The following is an 18087-nucleotide window of genomic DNA, read 5'->3' as shown; positions in this document are numbered from 1 at the left end:
GGATTTTTTATGTATCCCTAAATTATTCAGCATAATAATCTTTAAGTCATTACATAAATAACGTCCACAATTTTTATGGCCATATAAAACTATAATCCCCCTTAATAATGTTCAGATTCCTTTTCCACAAAAAAAAAAGAGTTTGTGAGCGGTCCCAAACCACTTTTGCTTTCCCGTAACAAAATTTTACATAGGAAATTATTTGAAACTAAGAATCATTTTGAAAAATAATAAGTACTCGTAGTTTGAATGCTGATTCATAAATTGTGACTGGTGTGTATACTTCCCACAATTTAATGATCAAGTATTTAACTCAAAAATCTCAACCAAATCCGAATCAATACATATTTATCTCTCATAGCTATGTTTATTGAATCTGTAAATGTTGTCTGGGGTTCAATCTGTCACAAAAAATCTTTGAAACAAACTTTAAAACTTCGTTTCTAGTTAGGCGTCAATGGGCACACGGCTTACAAAGTTGGCCAAAAATACAGCCCAAATAGCTACAAGAAGAATTAAGTAATATTGTTGGTCCATACCGTGATCAAAAGCTATTTTACTGAGATAAAAAGCCTTGAAATTGCTGAACACTATGCGTTACTTATCAGTAAAAATGATTCTGTGATGTTTTGTGATAAGTTTGATAGTAATTTTGCCTTTTGAAATCAGCTGATTCATAAATTGTGGGTGATTCAACTGCGTGGGGTGACTATACTCCAAGTAGTTAGAGCATTGATTTAATCAATTTATTAAACTTTTATTTTGTTTATTTATAAATTTATTAATCATAATTTGATAACCCAAGTTAATAAGTGAAAAAAAGAAATTTGTTAATAAATTATTGTATGCATTTTTTTCAGCGCCTTTCTTTTTACGGACTTTATTCAAAATGCTACGTCCACTAGCTAGGACCCCTCCCTCCCCCTCGTCACACTTCGTCACAAATTAGTAAATACCCCCTCCCCCCTAAAAAGCTACGTCATTTATGGACGACCTCGAAATCATTTATTCCATTATTGATCTCTTCAATTGACTTATAGTCACGAATTTGAACAAACGTTCAGTTTTGTCGTCATAAGTAAAAAAATGTGCTTCTTCTCTTCAAGATGTTTGAAAAAAAGTTCGCGATCTTTGAGAGTTTTCGACAAAACGCGACAGTCTCCTAACTTTAGCGATTTGGAAGGAAACCTTGATTCCCTAATGGAGCTCAAGATCTTCTGCCTAAATCACTAAAGAACTGTTTCATTGCTTTAGGTAGTTTTTAAAACTTTTCAAGAACAGAAAGAATTTTTGTATGCACAGCACGAAGCTGCACTGAGGTGCCCCACAAAATATCTAATGCAAGTCAAATTTTTAATTTATATTTTCTATCATAATCATTCTATTCTCACAGGGACGTCGACCTGGAGGTGATCGAAAAGGACGGCTTCTTTGACATCTTCTACACCCTCAAGGACCCGGGCGACTACGACCTGGACATCAAATTCGGCGGCCAGCACATCCCCAACGGCACGTTCACCATCAAGGTAGACTAACTGTTCTGTCGCTCTGTCCTCTAGTCATTGTTCGATCCCTCCCTAGTCTAGTCAAATGGTGGTGGAGGGTTTGTGGAAAGTCGTTGGTTACACCTCATTTTTTAAGCTAGAAGATTAAGAAGCATCAAACATTTAGGCTAAGCTTGTTATATTCGTGTTATTTATGAAACAGTTCAGTAGAAGAGTTAGTCCCAAAAGCACATGCTACATTTTTTCAGTGGTGGTGGTAAAGGCGACGGCGGCTTTCAAGATTGAGGAAAAAGCGTGCGTAAAAGAAAATTAGGTCAATAAAGAGATTGAGCGGAAAACCGAACCAAAACATATACCTTTCCTTTATTTTCATTTCAGTTTCATGACATGATTCTGCAATTTGTTTGGCTGTTTTGCGTTGTTTTTGTTTGTCGCGCAAAAATTGTAGGAGTAATGATCTAACAGCTGCCGCAACTAGAAAAACCCACTGCTTGAGTGTACACTACCCGTCATAAGTATGGAGAAGCTCGAATTCCCTTCCTAATTGCCTTCTGGATGTAGTTGACCATCTGATCAATTTTGCCGAAAACTCGAACTTTCTATCTCATGTGGATCACAAGATAACACTAGTGGAAAAATGCTCAATTAAACATGCTTACCTAGGCTAAACTTAACCTTTGTCGAAGATTTTAACTTTCTATGTTATCAATATCATTAGATAGATCTAGCTAATTGCCATCAAGCGGCAAAATTTTAAACCAAGTTTCTGAACAATTTTAAAAATAATCAAAATCATGAGATGTTTACCTGTTTATAGATGATGCTAAACTTTGAGGGGATGATTCAATATTCAATACTTTTTTTAAGAAAGCCCATACTTATGACGAATAGTGTACATCTTATCTGATCGAAATCACGCTAATTCGAGTAGCTTGCATGCAAGTTTGCGCTTCCAACCATGTTTGAATTTGAATGTCGTAGCGATAGAGAGAGAGAGAGAAGTCTGGTAATGAGTGATCCTATCTGCAATCAAAATTCCTTCGCTTTCAAATTTGGCTCCGCAATTCACCCAAACTCAAAGGAAAAGTATATGTTTTACCAGCTGAAGTCCCCGCTTATACTATGTGCCCTCCTCAAAACCCCCGAGCCTGCCAATCAACAGCCGCAATCGTAGCTATTCATCAAACCACATTCAGAGAAACACAATTGGCGGAATATCTCTTCTCAGAGTTTCATAAATAACCCGAATTTAACGTTTTTTTAGCCGTGTTGTTTGCATTTGTTTGCTAACCTATCCCCCCCTTCTATCTCATCCACGATATTCACAAATATGAATAATTTTCCATGTCTAACATTGTGTTAAGTCTGGTATGATTTACAACTCACACGAGAAACGGTTATCCGAAACATCATGTTCGCCTACTTGGGTGAATCGATGCCAAGAAACAGTGGCATCTAGTACTCATAGACTAGCTCTGTACCATATACTAAAGAATCGCGAGAAATTAGGATCTCAACTCATGCGAAGCGACAGATTGCCGTGTCGTCGCGTCGTTTTGGCAGGTAAGTGAGGAGGTTCTCGCCTCGTGACGATGGATGATTGTAGTCACTGACAAACGTACATTGCATTATGACTTCCCTGATTGAAATTATTATTGAAATACAATAGAATTTATTGTAACGATACCATATTTTTCAACATGATAAACATAAAACTCTTATATTTTTAAATGAATTGAAACAACCATAAAATCTTGATAAACAAACAGATGTTTGGGACATAGCTTCATGATGGAGACTTTTTGTAAAAAGAGAAGCAGTAATTTTCGAGGATAAAGCAAAAATTTACTGAACAAAAAATAAGTACGCCATTTTTATTAGTTAATCTTGATTCCATATCAAGAACAATCAGTAGATGGAAATATGACCCATACTCTGGAAAACCTATTGATGATGATAAAGAATCACGGATCGTTAATGAACATGGCCTATTATAAAATTTAAATATTATATCTATTGTCTTCATTAACGAGACTTTCAGCCCTTGGATGGTTCGTCTCGTTTTATGAAGTACACAGATAAAAATATGTGAATGTCAATGTAGGGGAACTGGGTGTAAAATGCGCCGTTGGGGTGAAACGCGCCACCCTTGTTTTGAACGAATAACGTGCTTTGGGACGCTGTTTTTCACCCGAGATAATGCAAAATGTATTAAAATGCTTCTCTATACATATTTTTAAGTGTTTTCCTGCCAAAATCGTGAAAAACTCGAAAAAACGATTTTCGCTGTTTTCGTTGTAATTTTGTGTTATTTTCTAGGCCATTTTTCAGGCCGATAAATAACAAAACTTTTGAAACTATCCCCGAGAATCGACTTGTGCACTCCCAAAGTTCGTATTCCATGCGAAAAAAGTGTCGAATTTGTCCTTAAAAAGCGTATTGGAAGACTTAAACTTTAATCAACTCGTGGGGCAAAACGGCCACACCTATTTCATAACACCAAAACAGCCGTTTGAATTCAAATTCCAGCACACGTAATGCCAAGTTATAGTTACGTGCCCATTTGAACCTTACAAATGCACATTTTTCGAATCAGCATGTATACTATAATCGAACAATAACATCTGATCAAACGCCCTTATGTATGCAACGTATATAGCACGCATGATTGCGCATGCGTGCGCGCGAACGACTAACGCCGAGATCAGGTGGCGCGTTTTACCCCGCAAAAAATAAAAATGCAGATAAGCAAGCATTTTATAAAAATTGATGTATTAACTCCAGAAAAAAGAAAATGGATGGCTATTTGTACTATTTGATAGAAAACATGTTTGTCTATGAGATAGTGAATAAAAATTGGCTTATAATAATGTTCTTCATAGCTAAAAACGCTTCCTTCCTTAGAGGGCGCGTTTTACCCTACTGTAAACAGAAGAAGATAGTGAAAGTAAACCAAATTCATTCATTGTTACAGCGTCATGTCTAATTTTCAAGTAAATATGCATGAATGTTACATGATTGAGTAAATTAAAAATGTATTCGATTGATAAATAAGCGATATTTCCTTGACATTTCAGTTTATTTTGATGCTCCAAATATGTGTATGAAAATAAACTGAAATTTACAACACATTTTTAGCTGTGTAACTCGAAATTCAATTTATAAACGTGAAATTTTAGCGCAGATGTATAGTTATTGCGAATATCCACAATAGTTTACACAGTTATCATTACATTTTTAACGCATTTTGATCAAAATGGGCAACTATAAAGCTTCAGTCTGTTACTCTTAAAATAATTACTTCGTAGAACTTATTTATTACAATAGTTACTATAGTGTTTTCAACTATCTATCTGAAATTTATTCTTGGAATTCATAATACCATTAAAGATAAGTATTCCTACATCGCTTATAACAAGATTAAAATAAAATTAAACTTGAAGTTTTTTTTTTCAGATATAATTTGGTTGAACTTGTACGCTTGAATTTAAATTAAATCGACTTTTTCGTCATGCTTGCAGTTTCCACAAAAATTTCTTCGTTTACCTCACACAGAAAGAAAAATTCATGTAAATTTCAGCGTAAAATCATGCACATAAAGGAATGCCAGATAGGGGAACTTACGTATTGTCGGCAGCCTAAGCAGTTGAACTTTTAGGAAGGCAATTATACACAACAACAAAGCACAACACTTAACAGGAGACATCTGAACTACACTTGAGCACACTTAATTTATTAATTATTATGCACAAAACACTAAGTTGTTCTCTAAATCGTCTATTTTTCCTCACCAAAGTCACGAGGCACTTGTTCTTTTATCGGCAATGCAATTACTATTGTCGGCAATAAAATTGTTCTCTTCGGCAATCCAAAAATGTACAAAAACTAGGTTATGTATTGGTAACTTTTCGTATTTGTTGACAATGCCTGAAATTGAACGTCACTCATTATGTTCTACTTTTTTAAAGGGCCAATGCAGGAAAATACAGACTACACTGAGAACAGCATTGCAGTTATAAATAGAATAGCTGAGAGTCATATTGAATACACAACGCATCTAAATTTGTGCAGACTAAGGCGCCGTCCACAAATTACGTAACGCTCTAGGAGGATAGGGAGTAGGCTCAAACGTTGCGGCTCAAACACAAAATTTACTTTTTTATGCAAAAACCGTTGCGGAGCACACTGGTTCAGAGTCCGAAAAACATGCGTTTTTTAGTTTTCGATATCTAAACGTGATTTAAGAAGGATGGTGTATTCTGAAGAGTTGGAGGATATTGCTTAAGGTTTTTTTTATATAAAAATAATTGTGATCTAGCATCAATAATCCCACCTAGCAGTGCAGTGTGAAAATATTTTTTTCTACATTTGCTCAAATCTCGTAGCAGTCTTCAGCAAAGTTGTAGATAATGATAATTGAAAAAATTTCTTCTTAGACACCAATTTTGTACAAACGTTTGTTCAAGAGTTACAGAGCATTTTGTATAAAATACTCCTAAAACCAGATTTTTTCAAATAACTTTTTACATAACGATTTTAGCAAAAATGTTTATTCTAGAAAGTTGTCAACAATCAAAAAATCATTGTTTCTCTTATTTCCATTTCCATCTTATTTCCGAGTTATTATCAATTTTAGTCAAAAAAAATAGTCACTTTGACTCAAAATATCATGAAAAGCGGTAAAAAGTGGCAAACTAAACAACTTATATCTGAAAGATATTCTTTTAGGCTAACGGTCAGACATTGTTTCATTTTGTTCCGTCGTTGTTGCGGGAACAAAGAGGGGGGCTTTCGACCGAATTCTATTTAGCAGCTCGCAAACTCCTTGATGTGGGTGCGAATCAGCTGTAAGCTGGAATAATTCATTTTATTAGTTAATTCAGCTCACTATAGGGAAATTCAACTTACAAATTTCGGTGTTGAGGTTCAATTATCTTAGGAAATAGCCCATTGCCTCGATGATCGTACAGTATACATATCTGTGATGTAATTTTAGGTTAGATTGAAGAAAACTAGATTTAACGAAACTGTGATAACTTACTGTGATACAATAGTTGATAAAGTTTAGATGTAATGATCGTGTTACATATTTAACCATTCGCAAAGATTTTAGATAATTAGGGAAAATTCAATACTTTAACTAAGCTTCTTATAGCACATTCACGCTCTAGATTCTATGAGTTTCAACTGTCCAAGTGAGAGATCGTTTAGCTCCGTTGGAACAGTCAATCTAATACAAAGACAATACGGCGAGGCAGTGTTGGCAGCAACAGTCGTGTTCCAATGCTTATCAGGAACTACTGTTTATGGACTCATTTTCATCATCCTCCCGTCGCGCACGTCCCAAAATACCCATATTGCATTGGTTTTCAATGATTTTCCTTGACCAGATGCCGCCATCTTGGATTTCAAAATGACGTCGGATATCGATGTTCATCATCTCCTCGTCGTGCCCATATTGCATGGGTTTTCAACAATTTTCCTTGACCAGATGCCGCCATCTTGGATTTCAAAATGGCGTCGAGTATCGATTTTCGTCATCCACTCGTCGCGCCCGTTCCGAAAATGCCCATATTGCATGGGTTTTCAATGATTTTACTAATCCGGAGGCCGCCATCTTGGATTTAAAAATGGCGTCGGATATCGATTTTCGTCATATCCTCATCGTGCCCGTTCCGAAAATACCCATATTGCATGGGTTTCCAACAATTCTTACACTCCTGAAGCCGCCACATTGGATTGCTAAATATGGAATTTAGTTAATTTCCTATACCCATCGTCCAACAATTTTTATTCTATTTTTTTCAATGGGTTACATGCATGCCCTGATTCGCTACTCACCACACCGTAATGCACATGCGCTAGTGTCTATGCACGAAAAATCGCTAACAGGTAACGCGAAAAATATTTGTATGGCGAATTATTTCTCAAAATTGGGAACTATTTTCGGAATAATATTAGGTACACTGAAATGAATTTTATTGCAGAAATTACTGAATCCATGGTAAAATTAAGAACTGCACCAACGATTTTCAACCGACTACATTAATCTGTTAACTCTACCGAAACATAGTCAACATCACTGCACAAGAAAATATATTCTGTTACTTTAACCAGAGTTGTAGTATATATGACTAGAAACAATCTAGATTTAACAAGTTCGGTATTATACTTTTGACCACACTGTGTTGTACGGTGGGTGTCATGGATAGAAATACAATGTTTTGTAGTGGATGCTACTATAGACATAGTCACATTTACTGCACTGCTCAGTAATTTTTACCAGATTATAGTAAACTTGACAGATTTTTGTAGTCGGTTGAAAATCGTCGGTGCAGTTCTCAATTCTACCATAGATTCGGTAGATTATACAACAAAATTTGTTTGCGTGTACCGGTTGTGCGTGACTACCACGCCTACCAAATATTGTTTCGATTAAAGCTTTCATTCACAAGATATTTGAAGTTAGATGCCTTTCCCCATACAAAATAAAATGAGAAAACTCCTGCTGATCAACTGTGGGCAAGAAGTAATCCATTGATAAAGATAGAACCTCTATCATTGTTACTTGAGAGATGTTGTACTGATAGTAGCATCATAAGAATTTTTTGGGATAGGAATACTATCACTCTGTCCTCTTTCTCTGATAGGAACCATTCTCTCAGTGATACTATCAGGATGGACAAGAAGTGATAGTATCATTTGGCTGAACTGGTTGTATCAGTTGTCTATCAGATCGGTGGTAGTATCATCGTCTGTCTGAAAATTTTGATGCCTGCCTGAGGCTACCGTGAAATATATTTTGCAATGAGAATACATTTTTTTTAGCAGAACACATCAAGTCAAATTGCGAAATTTGTTCAAAAATAAATGAGGACTTACGCATTTTTGGCCAAATCTCACCCCCAACGACGGCACTTGCACATTTGTTTTCAATGTTCCACGATTTTTTTCTGGTTTATGAATATTGTTCGATCCATTCGGATCAAAATCCAAACTTTGCCAGTAAAATTGATTTGCGTTCCTATTATTCTCAGTGTATGAGAAAATCAGAATAGGCCCTTTGCAAATCAATTCATCAATGACTTGACACAAAAACATCATCCTCTGATTGCCTGTAGAACAACAGGAGTGTTGCCAAAATAGTTCAACTATTAAAAGACGTATATTTTATATGTTACTCAGTATATTGAAGATTATGCCCTACAATCTACTAATAAGAAAGTATTAAAAGGCTCAATTGTTACCAATGCATGCTCTGTTGGCTAAATCCAATAAATTAATTAGTTGTGTTCTATTTTTTCGGTGAATTCAAATCGTGAATAATAAATACACCGCAATTCAATATTGTTTTCTGGCAACCTAGTCCAGTAATCAAAATTGATTGCCGAGGAAATCAAAGTGCATTAATTTCAATTTGTGATTTAAAGCATAAAAATTAAGTATTTTCGAGTGCTTTATATACAAATCAAAAGTTCAATAGTGCATCAGTGATCGGTGCGTAGCTTGTGTGAAAAAAATGGCATTGGAGCTGAGAATTGGACCTTTTAAAGTGGTGAGTTTTTGTAAGCTGTTCTTGTGTTGTTTTATTCGGCAGCTCACGAATGACGATAATTTCGCAAGCATTTATTTGATTTAATGATAAAACCCATGTTATATAATATTTTTGTGAAAGATGTGATTTACATGGAAGATTATAGTTCAAGGAATATGTTGAGTACATTGCAGTTAACTCTTGTTCCATAGATAAATTTAAACAAGGACGATAAGTTAGTGCTGCCGAAAATACCCTCAGGGTGCCGAAGCCATCATTTACCCTACGTCGCAAATTTACATGACACATCGTGTAAATTTATGCTAATTGTCGCGTAATCGGTTAGAGCCCTTGCTAGATTACATAATGTGTAGCGGCGACTTACATAATGTATTGTAATTTTACACGATGTGACGTGTAAATTTGCGACATATCTGGCATTCCCTTCATGTGCATGGTTTTACGCATGGATTTTTCTTTCTGTGCATGTGTCAAATTACAATACTTTTCTAAATCATAAAAAAAACTTTTAAGTATCAAAAATATTATCAACTTTGTTGATAAGTACTGTTTAACACATGAAAGAATGAATTTGGGGCAAATCAAGCAAATAAATTGCCGTTCAAGCTGGTAAACTTGCATGCAAGTTGACCGAAATTGTCAAATACTGCATTTACTACAAACAATATCTCACAAACTAGACGTGCTATGATATTTTCAAAAACGACAATGTATTCAGTAAATTATATATTTTTTTGAAGCTTGAGACAAAAAAGTGTTCCGCAGTGCAATAATATAAACATAATAGTATTTATATATATACAAAAGAAATGTGAATTTACAGAAAGAACAATAAATGTTTCAACCTTGTTGAAATATTCAACAATTGATAAATTATAGACACTATTGTAAACCATAGGTTTTATGATGTTTCAATTAGTTCATCTAGTAAAGTGATTTTTTTCGGGTCGATTCACGCTTCTATCTATCGGTCAGACGAAGTATCTACACAGCAAGCATCTTGAGAAGAAAAGTTCAAAATTATGTGTATGATCACGAGTCCGTTGAAAATAGTGAGATGTAGCAACAATATTCTCATTTAATTATCACTGATTTTGTGTTTAGTTTGCATACAATGCTGCAACGTTGTTACATTACAATTGAAAAGCCCAAAAAACCAATTGTTCATTTGAACAGCAAAATTAATTTGTTAACACAATTCAACGTTTTCGCAAATTATTCTTCGTAAGGCTTTTTTTTTTCAAGTTCTTATTGTCATAGGTTGTTTATCATCACGTCAATCTATCATGAAACGGCCTGTTTTCCTGCACGGAAAAATGCAGTGCCTTAAGAATTATTACGTACCGTTTTTTTTCGTTGAGCAACTCTTTTTTTTTTTCTTCTTTATTAGTATCATTCCAAACATTACATTCATTATTTCTTATATCTAGGTGTTCTGTGTTATTATACAACACTATCATCCTAATTTGGTAAAACAAATTTAGGATTTTATTTACATTTTGTTAACAACATATTACATTTCATTTGCCGTAGCAGTTCAGTTTTTTTACAGGTGAGTTGATTTCACTTGCTTATAAGAAAAAAAAAACGCTTTGAATATACTTAATCTAACTTAACTTAAACATATAACGCATTAATCGTGGCAATAGAAGATTGTAACGATTTTTGCCTGAAATTATTAATGATTGTATTTGACATTTGTTCCAATGTTTCAACATTGGATATTCTATGTAACTCATTGGTACTATACCAGGGAGGAAGCCTCCGAATCATTTTCAAAATTTTATTTTGAATTCTCTGCAGAGCTTTCTTCCTGGTATTACAACAGCTAGTCCATATTGGTACAGCATACAACATGGCTGGCCTGAAAATTTGTTTGAATATCAAAAGCTTGTTCTTAAGACAAAGTTTTGATTTTCTATTAATAAGGGGATAGAGACATTTTACATATTTGTTACATTTGGCTTGAACGCCCTCAATGTGATTTTTGAAAGTTAAATTTTTATCTAGCATGAGCCCTAGATACTTAACTTCATCTGACCAATTTATTGGAACCCCTCTCATCGTGACAACATGTCTACTTGAAGGTTTCAAATAAAGAGCTTTTGGTTTATGTGGGAATATTATTAGTTGAGTTTTGGAAGCATTAGGAGAAATCTTCCAGTGCGCATCGTACCTTCGTGCTGTGCGTACACGAATTCTCTCTGCTCTTGGAAGTTTTCTTAAAAACTACCTAAAGCAATAAAACAGTACTTTTCAGTGCTACACAAACAGTACTTTTCAGTGCTAAAATTAAAAACGGTACTTTTCAGTGCTACTTAAACAGTACTTTTCAGTACTATTTTTTCTACTATTGATCCCTTTACGATCCTTGTTTGGACCCGTGCCTTCGATTTTTCGTTGGACCCGTTGGCGAAAGCTAGCGGTGGTAATCCTTCTTGGACACCGTCTAGGGAAAAAACCTCTCGAAGGTCACGTCTTTCTCGTTTATTAACTAAACATGGTATCAACAACTAACAAAAGGAAGGGTGAATCTCTGAATTCACTACTTCCTTCCAAAAAAGTGGGTTTTAAAACTGTCACTACACGTGGCAAGAATGGAAGAAAGGACGCTTCCCCGGAATGCGAAGTTTCTTCCAAGGGTGAAATGAATAATTGTATTGAAATGAGCAATCAGTTCGATGCTCTAGACAAATTTTCCGAACACCAAATCGAAGCAGCCTCTAGCCCAGGCTCTGTGATTCAAGTGAGGAAGCAAAGAGTGCCGCCTATCGTGGTCAGTTGTTCCGAATTTGGGGGATTTAGGCAGGAGATCTTGAACTCCATTAGGGGAATCAAGGTTTCCTTCCAAATCGCAAAGAAAGGAGACTGTCGCGTTTTGCCGGAAACTCTTAAAGATCGCGAACTTCTTCTCAGATATCTTGAAGAGAAGAAGCACAAATTTTTTACTTATGACGACAAAACTGAACGTTTGTTCAAAGTTGTCTTGAAAGGTCTCTCAAGTGACTATAAATCACCTGAAGAGATCAAAAATGGAATAAATGATTTACTTGGATTTTCCCCAGTCCAAGTAATCATTATGAAAAAGAGAACCCAATCTGGCATTGTTCGGAAAGGGCTTTCTCAAGAATATTATTTAGTTCACTTTAACAAAAAAGAACTAAATAATATTAAAGCTTTAGAAAAAGCTAAACTTATGTTCGATGTCCGTGTGACGTGGGAACATTTCCAGAAACCTGGAGGAAATTACCAGAACCCCACTCAGTGCCGTCGGTGCCAAAAGTGGGGTCATGGTACAAAAAATTGTCGCATGGATGCTAAATGCATGATTTGCGGAGGTTCTTCTCACGCTAAGGACGACTGTCCTGTGAAAGAAGATACCAGAAAATTTCAATGCGCCAATTGCAAAGGCCCTCACAAAGCTAACTTTTGGGAATGCATTTCACGCAAAAGAGTCGTTGAGGCTCGTGCCAAGCAGATGAAGGATAATATCCGTTACGATAACGGTCGTTTCCGGAATTTGCCTGGTAGAGTATCGAACAATGCTCATTTTTCAGTTAACGATCGATTGATTAGGAATCATACCCACCAGGAAGATCATAATCATGCTCATTCACAAACTAATTTTAATCCGTCGGGTAGCCGTTCGAATCTTTCAATTTCGAATGTATCTACCCACGGTAAATCCTTTGCCGATATCGTAGCAGGTAATTTGAACTCTTCCCCTGTTCGTTCCATGAGTACCCATTCTACTTGTTTCAAATCAAATGGAAAAAACCCTACCGCCACAGGTAACTCCTACCCCGCTTCTTCGTCTACCGAAAATTCCAATGGGAAATCATCAGATGATATGTCTGCCTCTGATTTTAATTTTCTAACTGAACAATTGAATCTAATGATTGATGCAATGTTCAAAGCCACCACTATGACTGAAGCAGTCCAAGTAGGTGTAAAATTTACAAATAAAATTGTTATTGGATTACGTTTTTCTAATGGATCCAAATAATAATTTAAATATTTTAAATTGGAATGCTCGTTCTCTGAATGGTAAAGAGGACGAGCTGTTTAATTTTCTTACAGCTAATAACGTGCATATAGCAGTTATTACCGAAACTTATTTAAAACCTGGATCCAAATTTAAAAAAGATCTTAACTTTTTTGTTTATCGTAATGATCGACTTGATGGGGCATGTGGGGGAGTTGCAATCATCATTCATAGGCGTATAAAACATCAACTGTTTTCGTCATTTGAAACTAAAGTTTTTGAAACTTTAGGTGTTTCTGTTGAAACACAGTTTGGTAAATATACTTTCATAGCTGCCTATTTGCCTTTTCAATGCTCTGGACAGCAAGTTAATTGGCTTCAAACTGACTTGCGAAAATTAACTCGCAATAAGTCAAAATTTTTTGTCATTGGTGACTTTAATGCCAAACATCGGTCATGGAATAATTCTCAAAGTAATTCCAACGGCAGAATTTTATTTGATGAGTGCTCTTCAGGATATTTCTCAATTCAATACCCTGATAGCCCTACATGTTTTTCCTCTTCTAGAAATCCATCTACGATTGACTTGGTCTTAACCGACTCTAGTCATCTTTGTAGCCAATTAGTTACTCATGCTGATTTTGATTCTGATCATGTCCCTGTTACATTTCAAATATCGCATGAAGCGATTCTCAATCCTATCAGCTCCACTTTCAATTATTTACGAGCCGACTGGAATATATATGAAACGTATGTTGACTCTAATCTTGATGTTAACATTTCTTTAGAAACTAAAATTGATATTGACAATGCTCTTGAAACTTTAACAAATTCCATTGTTGAAGCCAGAAACATTGCAATTCCAAAATGTGAAGTAAAATTTGAATCCGTGATTATAGACGATGATCTCTTAAACTCTTGATCCGTCTTAAAAACGTGAGGAGAAGGCAATTTCAACGCACTCGTGATCCTGCTATGAAAATTATATGGCAGGATTTGCAGAAAGAAATCAAGAAACGTTTTGCAGATTTAAGAAACAAAAATTTTGAAAATAAAATTTCTCAATTGGACCCCGGCTCTAAGCCCTTTTGGAAATTATCTAAAATCTTGAAAAAACCTCAGAAGCCTATACCGGCATTGAAAGAGGAAAACAAATTATTACTAACTAATTGCGAAAAAGCTCAAAAACTTGCTATGCAGTTTGAAAGTGCGCACAATTTTAATTTAGGACTTACTAGTCCAATTGAAAATGAAGTTACTCAGGAGTTCGAAAATATTCTCAATCAAGAGAACGTTTTCGAAAATTCCTGGGAGACTGATTTGGAAGAAGTGAGAACTATTATTAAAAAATTCAAAAATATGAAAGCTCCTGGCGATGATGGAATTTTCTACATCCTCATCAAGAAACTTCCAGAAAGTAGCTTATCATTTTTAGTTGATATATTTAACAAATGTTTTCAATTAGCATATTTTCCTGACAAATGGAAAAATGCTAAGGTTGTTCCAATTTTAAAACCAGACAAAAATCCTGCAGAAGCTTCTAGCTATCGTCCAATCAGTTTGCTTTCCTCCATCAGTAAACTTTTTGAAAAGGTTATTTTGAACAGAATGATGGCCCACATCAACGAAAATTCAATTTTTGCCAATGAACAGTTCGGATTCCGCCATGGACATTCGACTACTCATCAACTTTTACGTGTAACAAATTTGATCCGTTCCAACAAATCTGAAGGCTACTCTACTGGTCTTGCTCTTCTAGACATAGAAAAAGCATTCGACAGTGTTTGGCATGAAGGTTTGATTGTAAAATTGAAAAATTTTAATTTTCCAACATACATTGTTAGAATAATTCAAAGTTATCTGTCAAATCGTACACTTCAGGTTAATTATCAGAACTCCAGATCTGAAAGACTTCCTGTAAGAGCTGGTGTTCCCCAAGGCAGCATTTTGGGACCAATATTATACAATATTTTCACATCTGACTTACCTGAGTTACCTCAGGGATGTCAAAAATCTTTGTTTGCGGATGACACAGGCCTCTCCGCCAAAGGACGAAGCCTGCGTGTCATCTGTAGTCGATTGCAAAAAAGTTTGGATATTTTTTCTTCATACTTGCAAAAATGGAAGATTTCTCCTAATGCTTCCAAAACTCAACTAATAATATTCCCACATAAACCAAAAGCTCTTTATTTGAAACCTTCAAGTAGACATGTTGTCACGATGAGAGGGGTTCCAATAAATTGGTCAGATGAAGTTAAGTATCTAGGACTCATGCTAGATAAGAATTTAACTTTCAAAAATCACATTGAGGGCATTCAAGCCAAATGTAACAAATATGTAAAATGTCTCTATCCCCTTATTAATAGAAAATCAAAACTTTGTCTTAAGAACAAGCTTTTGATATTCAAACAAATTTTCAGGCCAGCCATCTTGTATGCTGTACCAATATGGACTAGCTGTTGTAATACCAGGAAGAAAGCTCTGCAGAGAATTCAAAATAAAATTTTGAAAATGATTCTGAGGCTTCCTCCCTGGTATAGTACCAATGAGTTACATAGGATATCCAATGTTGAAACATTGGAACAAATGTCAAATAAAATAATCAATAATTTCAGGCAAAAATCGTTACAATCTACTATTGCCACGATTAATGCGTTATATGTTTAGGTTAAGTTAGGTTAAGTATATTAAAAACTTTTTTTTCTCTTATAAGCAGGTGAAATCAACTCACCTGTAAAAAATCTGAACTGCTACGGCAAATGAAATGTAATATGTTGTTAACAAAATGTTAATAAAATCTTAGATTTGTTTTACCAAATTAGGATGATAGTGTTGTCTAATAACACAGAACACCTAGATATAAGAAATAATGAATGTAATGTTTGGAATGATACTAATTAAAAAAAAAAAAAAAAAAAAAAAAAAAAAAAAAAAAAAAAAAAAAAAAAAAAAAAAAAAAAAAAAAAGGAGAAATCTTCCATTTGAGCAACTCTTTAATCATTTGAATTGCTTAATGACTTATTATAGAATTGTTTTGAGAAATTGCGAAATATAGTTGCTCGCTCGAAATGCGATATGAGAGTTTCTCCAGGAAATCCTATAAGAATTATTCCGTGGTTTGCTTCAGGTGTTCTTTCAGGAGTATTTTTAAGTGTTCTGTTACAATATCTATAAAAAAAAATCTGCCGTGAATTCCTCCACAAATTCCACAAAATGTTTGCTCCATTGATTTGGTTGAATACTTCTAGGATTTATTGGAATGTGATTTAAGAGCTTCCACCAGGATTTTTTCTCAAGATTTCTTCATTAGTTGTTCTAATTTTTTTTCAGACATTTTTCCGAAAACATCTCCAGGGATTCAGTAACTCCTACACCTCGAGGAATTTCTCAAAGAATACAATCAGAAGTTTTCCCATGCTCTCCTGATTTTTTTTCCAATTGCATTGAAATTTTTCACGGTTAAGTGCATGGAATTTTTCCAAAGTATTTTGTTTTAAGATATCTCTGTGATCTATTTAAGAGATTTCTTGATGCATTGATTCACACACAGAATTCATTTGACAAGGGGATAAGATCATTTGTAGCCATTCTTAAAATAATTTCTAAATGAAATTATGAAAGTTAACTCCGAGCAGATGCCTCATGGAAATGCTAACAAAAAAATCATCCTCTGAGAAATCGATGGAAACAAATTCTTGATCAATGCTTGCAGAAGTACTTCGTGGTATTTCAAAAAGATTCCAGCTAAAATTAAGAAGAAATGTTATGGACAAATTAACAAGAAATCCTAGAAAAATTCCTGAATAAAATTTTAAAGAAATTTGCTGTGGAATTTTTGAGAGGTACCGAATTTCTCGAAGAAAGTCTTGAGAGAGTATAGCTCGAACATTGCACAACATGCATTTTGCTCTTATTAAAACTGCTTATAGATATTTTTATTTGAGCTTACACAAGGACTGTATGCTACACATGATACAATGTGAATGCTACTATAAGAGTTCGACATTGTTTTCCGAGACGCAATCTATAATGCATAATGGCAACTCTAAGTTTACTGAAGATTTGACTTAATATCTTGCAGCAGATCCAAACTATTGAGCTTAATCGATTACTCCTGAGCAGTGTTAATCCTTGAAATCCCGGGACGTACCTTCAATTTTTTAATAGCCACAATTTGGAGACCGCTAGATCATCTAATTTGAAATAAATTCGAAAGTTAATGCGGTTAGTTGATCTTGCAATCATTGGATGGGACATCCCTCCCCATTTTCTGGGTATAAAAGCGTGGGCACGATGATATTTTTTCGGATTCCAATTGTTAATTTTATATATTTTTTTGTAACAAAACGCTCAGTTTGATGTCAATTTTTGAACAAAATGTTAGTTTTTTTTTGAGGAGCAAGCCATAATGGAAACATAATCCGGAAGTTCCGGATTATGGTTCCATGGGGCCGTGGTTGATGTTACTTAGAAACTATATCATACGACACATATCATGCGAATTCATATCTATATTATGCTTACGTTTTGGTTGTCTGGGTTAAACCTTCAATGGCCACAATGGAACCGGTTCCGGATGTTCCAGATTATGGCTCGCACTTTGACAGAAATGTCTATTTCCTCGAATCTCTCTTAGAAAGGTTCATTAGTTTCTAAGTAATTTTAAATACGACCTCATAGAATCATTATCCAGGGGCCTTCCTTAGCCGAGTGGTTAGAGTCCGCGACTACAAAGCAAAGCCATGCTGAAGGTGTCTGGGTTCAATTCCCGGTCGTTCCAGAATCTTTTCGTAATGGAAATTTTCTTGACTTCCCTGGACATAGAGTATCATCGTACCTGCCACACGATATACGAATGCAAAAATGGCAACTTTGGCAAAGAAAGCTCTCAGTTAATAATTGTGGAAGTGCTTATCGAATACAAAGCTGAGAAGTAGGACTAGTCTCAGTGAAAACGTAATGCCAATAAAAAGAAGAACCATCATCCAGAACATCCGGAACCGGTTCCAGTGTGGCCAGGTACTCTAAAGGCAAAACCAGCA

The 18087-nt window shown here is 35.1% G+C and overlaps 1 protein-coding gene across 7 annotated transcripts in view; it reads left to right on the top strand.

Moving 5' to 3' along the window:
- LOC5572167 (filamin-A) overlaps positions 1-18087 on the top strand; it is a 391843-nt gene that overhangs the window by 165872 nt on the left and 207884 nt on the right. For all 7 annotated transcript variants that reach the window (XM_021857517.1, XM_021857516.1, XM_021857518.1 and 4 more), the window contains one exon: positions 1394-1526. In XM_021857517.1, coding sequence (XP_021713209.1) covers positions 1394-1526 — 133 coding nt within the window. The remainder of the gene's footprint in view (positions 1-1393; positions 1527-18087) is intronic.

The sequence above is a fragment of the Aedes aegypti genome, chromosome 1 (genome assembly GCF_002204515.2).
Source record: "Aedes aegypti strain LVP_AGWG chromosome 1, AaegL5.0 Primary Assembly, whole genome shotgun sequence".
NCBI lineage: Eukaryota > Metazoa > Arthropoda > Insecta > Diptera > Culicidae > Aedes > Aedes aegypti.
Note: the sequence above shows the minus strand (reverse complement) of the source record. Positions and strands in the feature narration are given on the sequence as shown.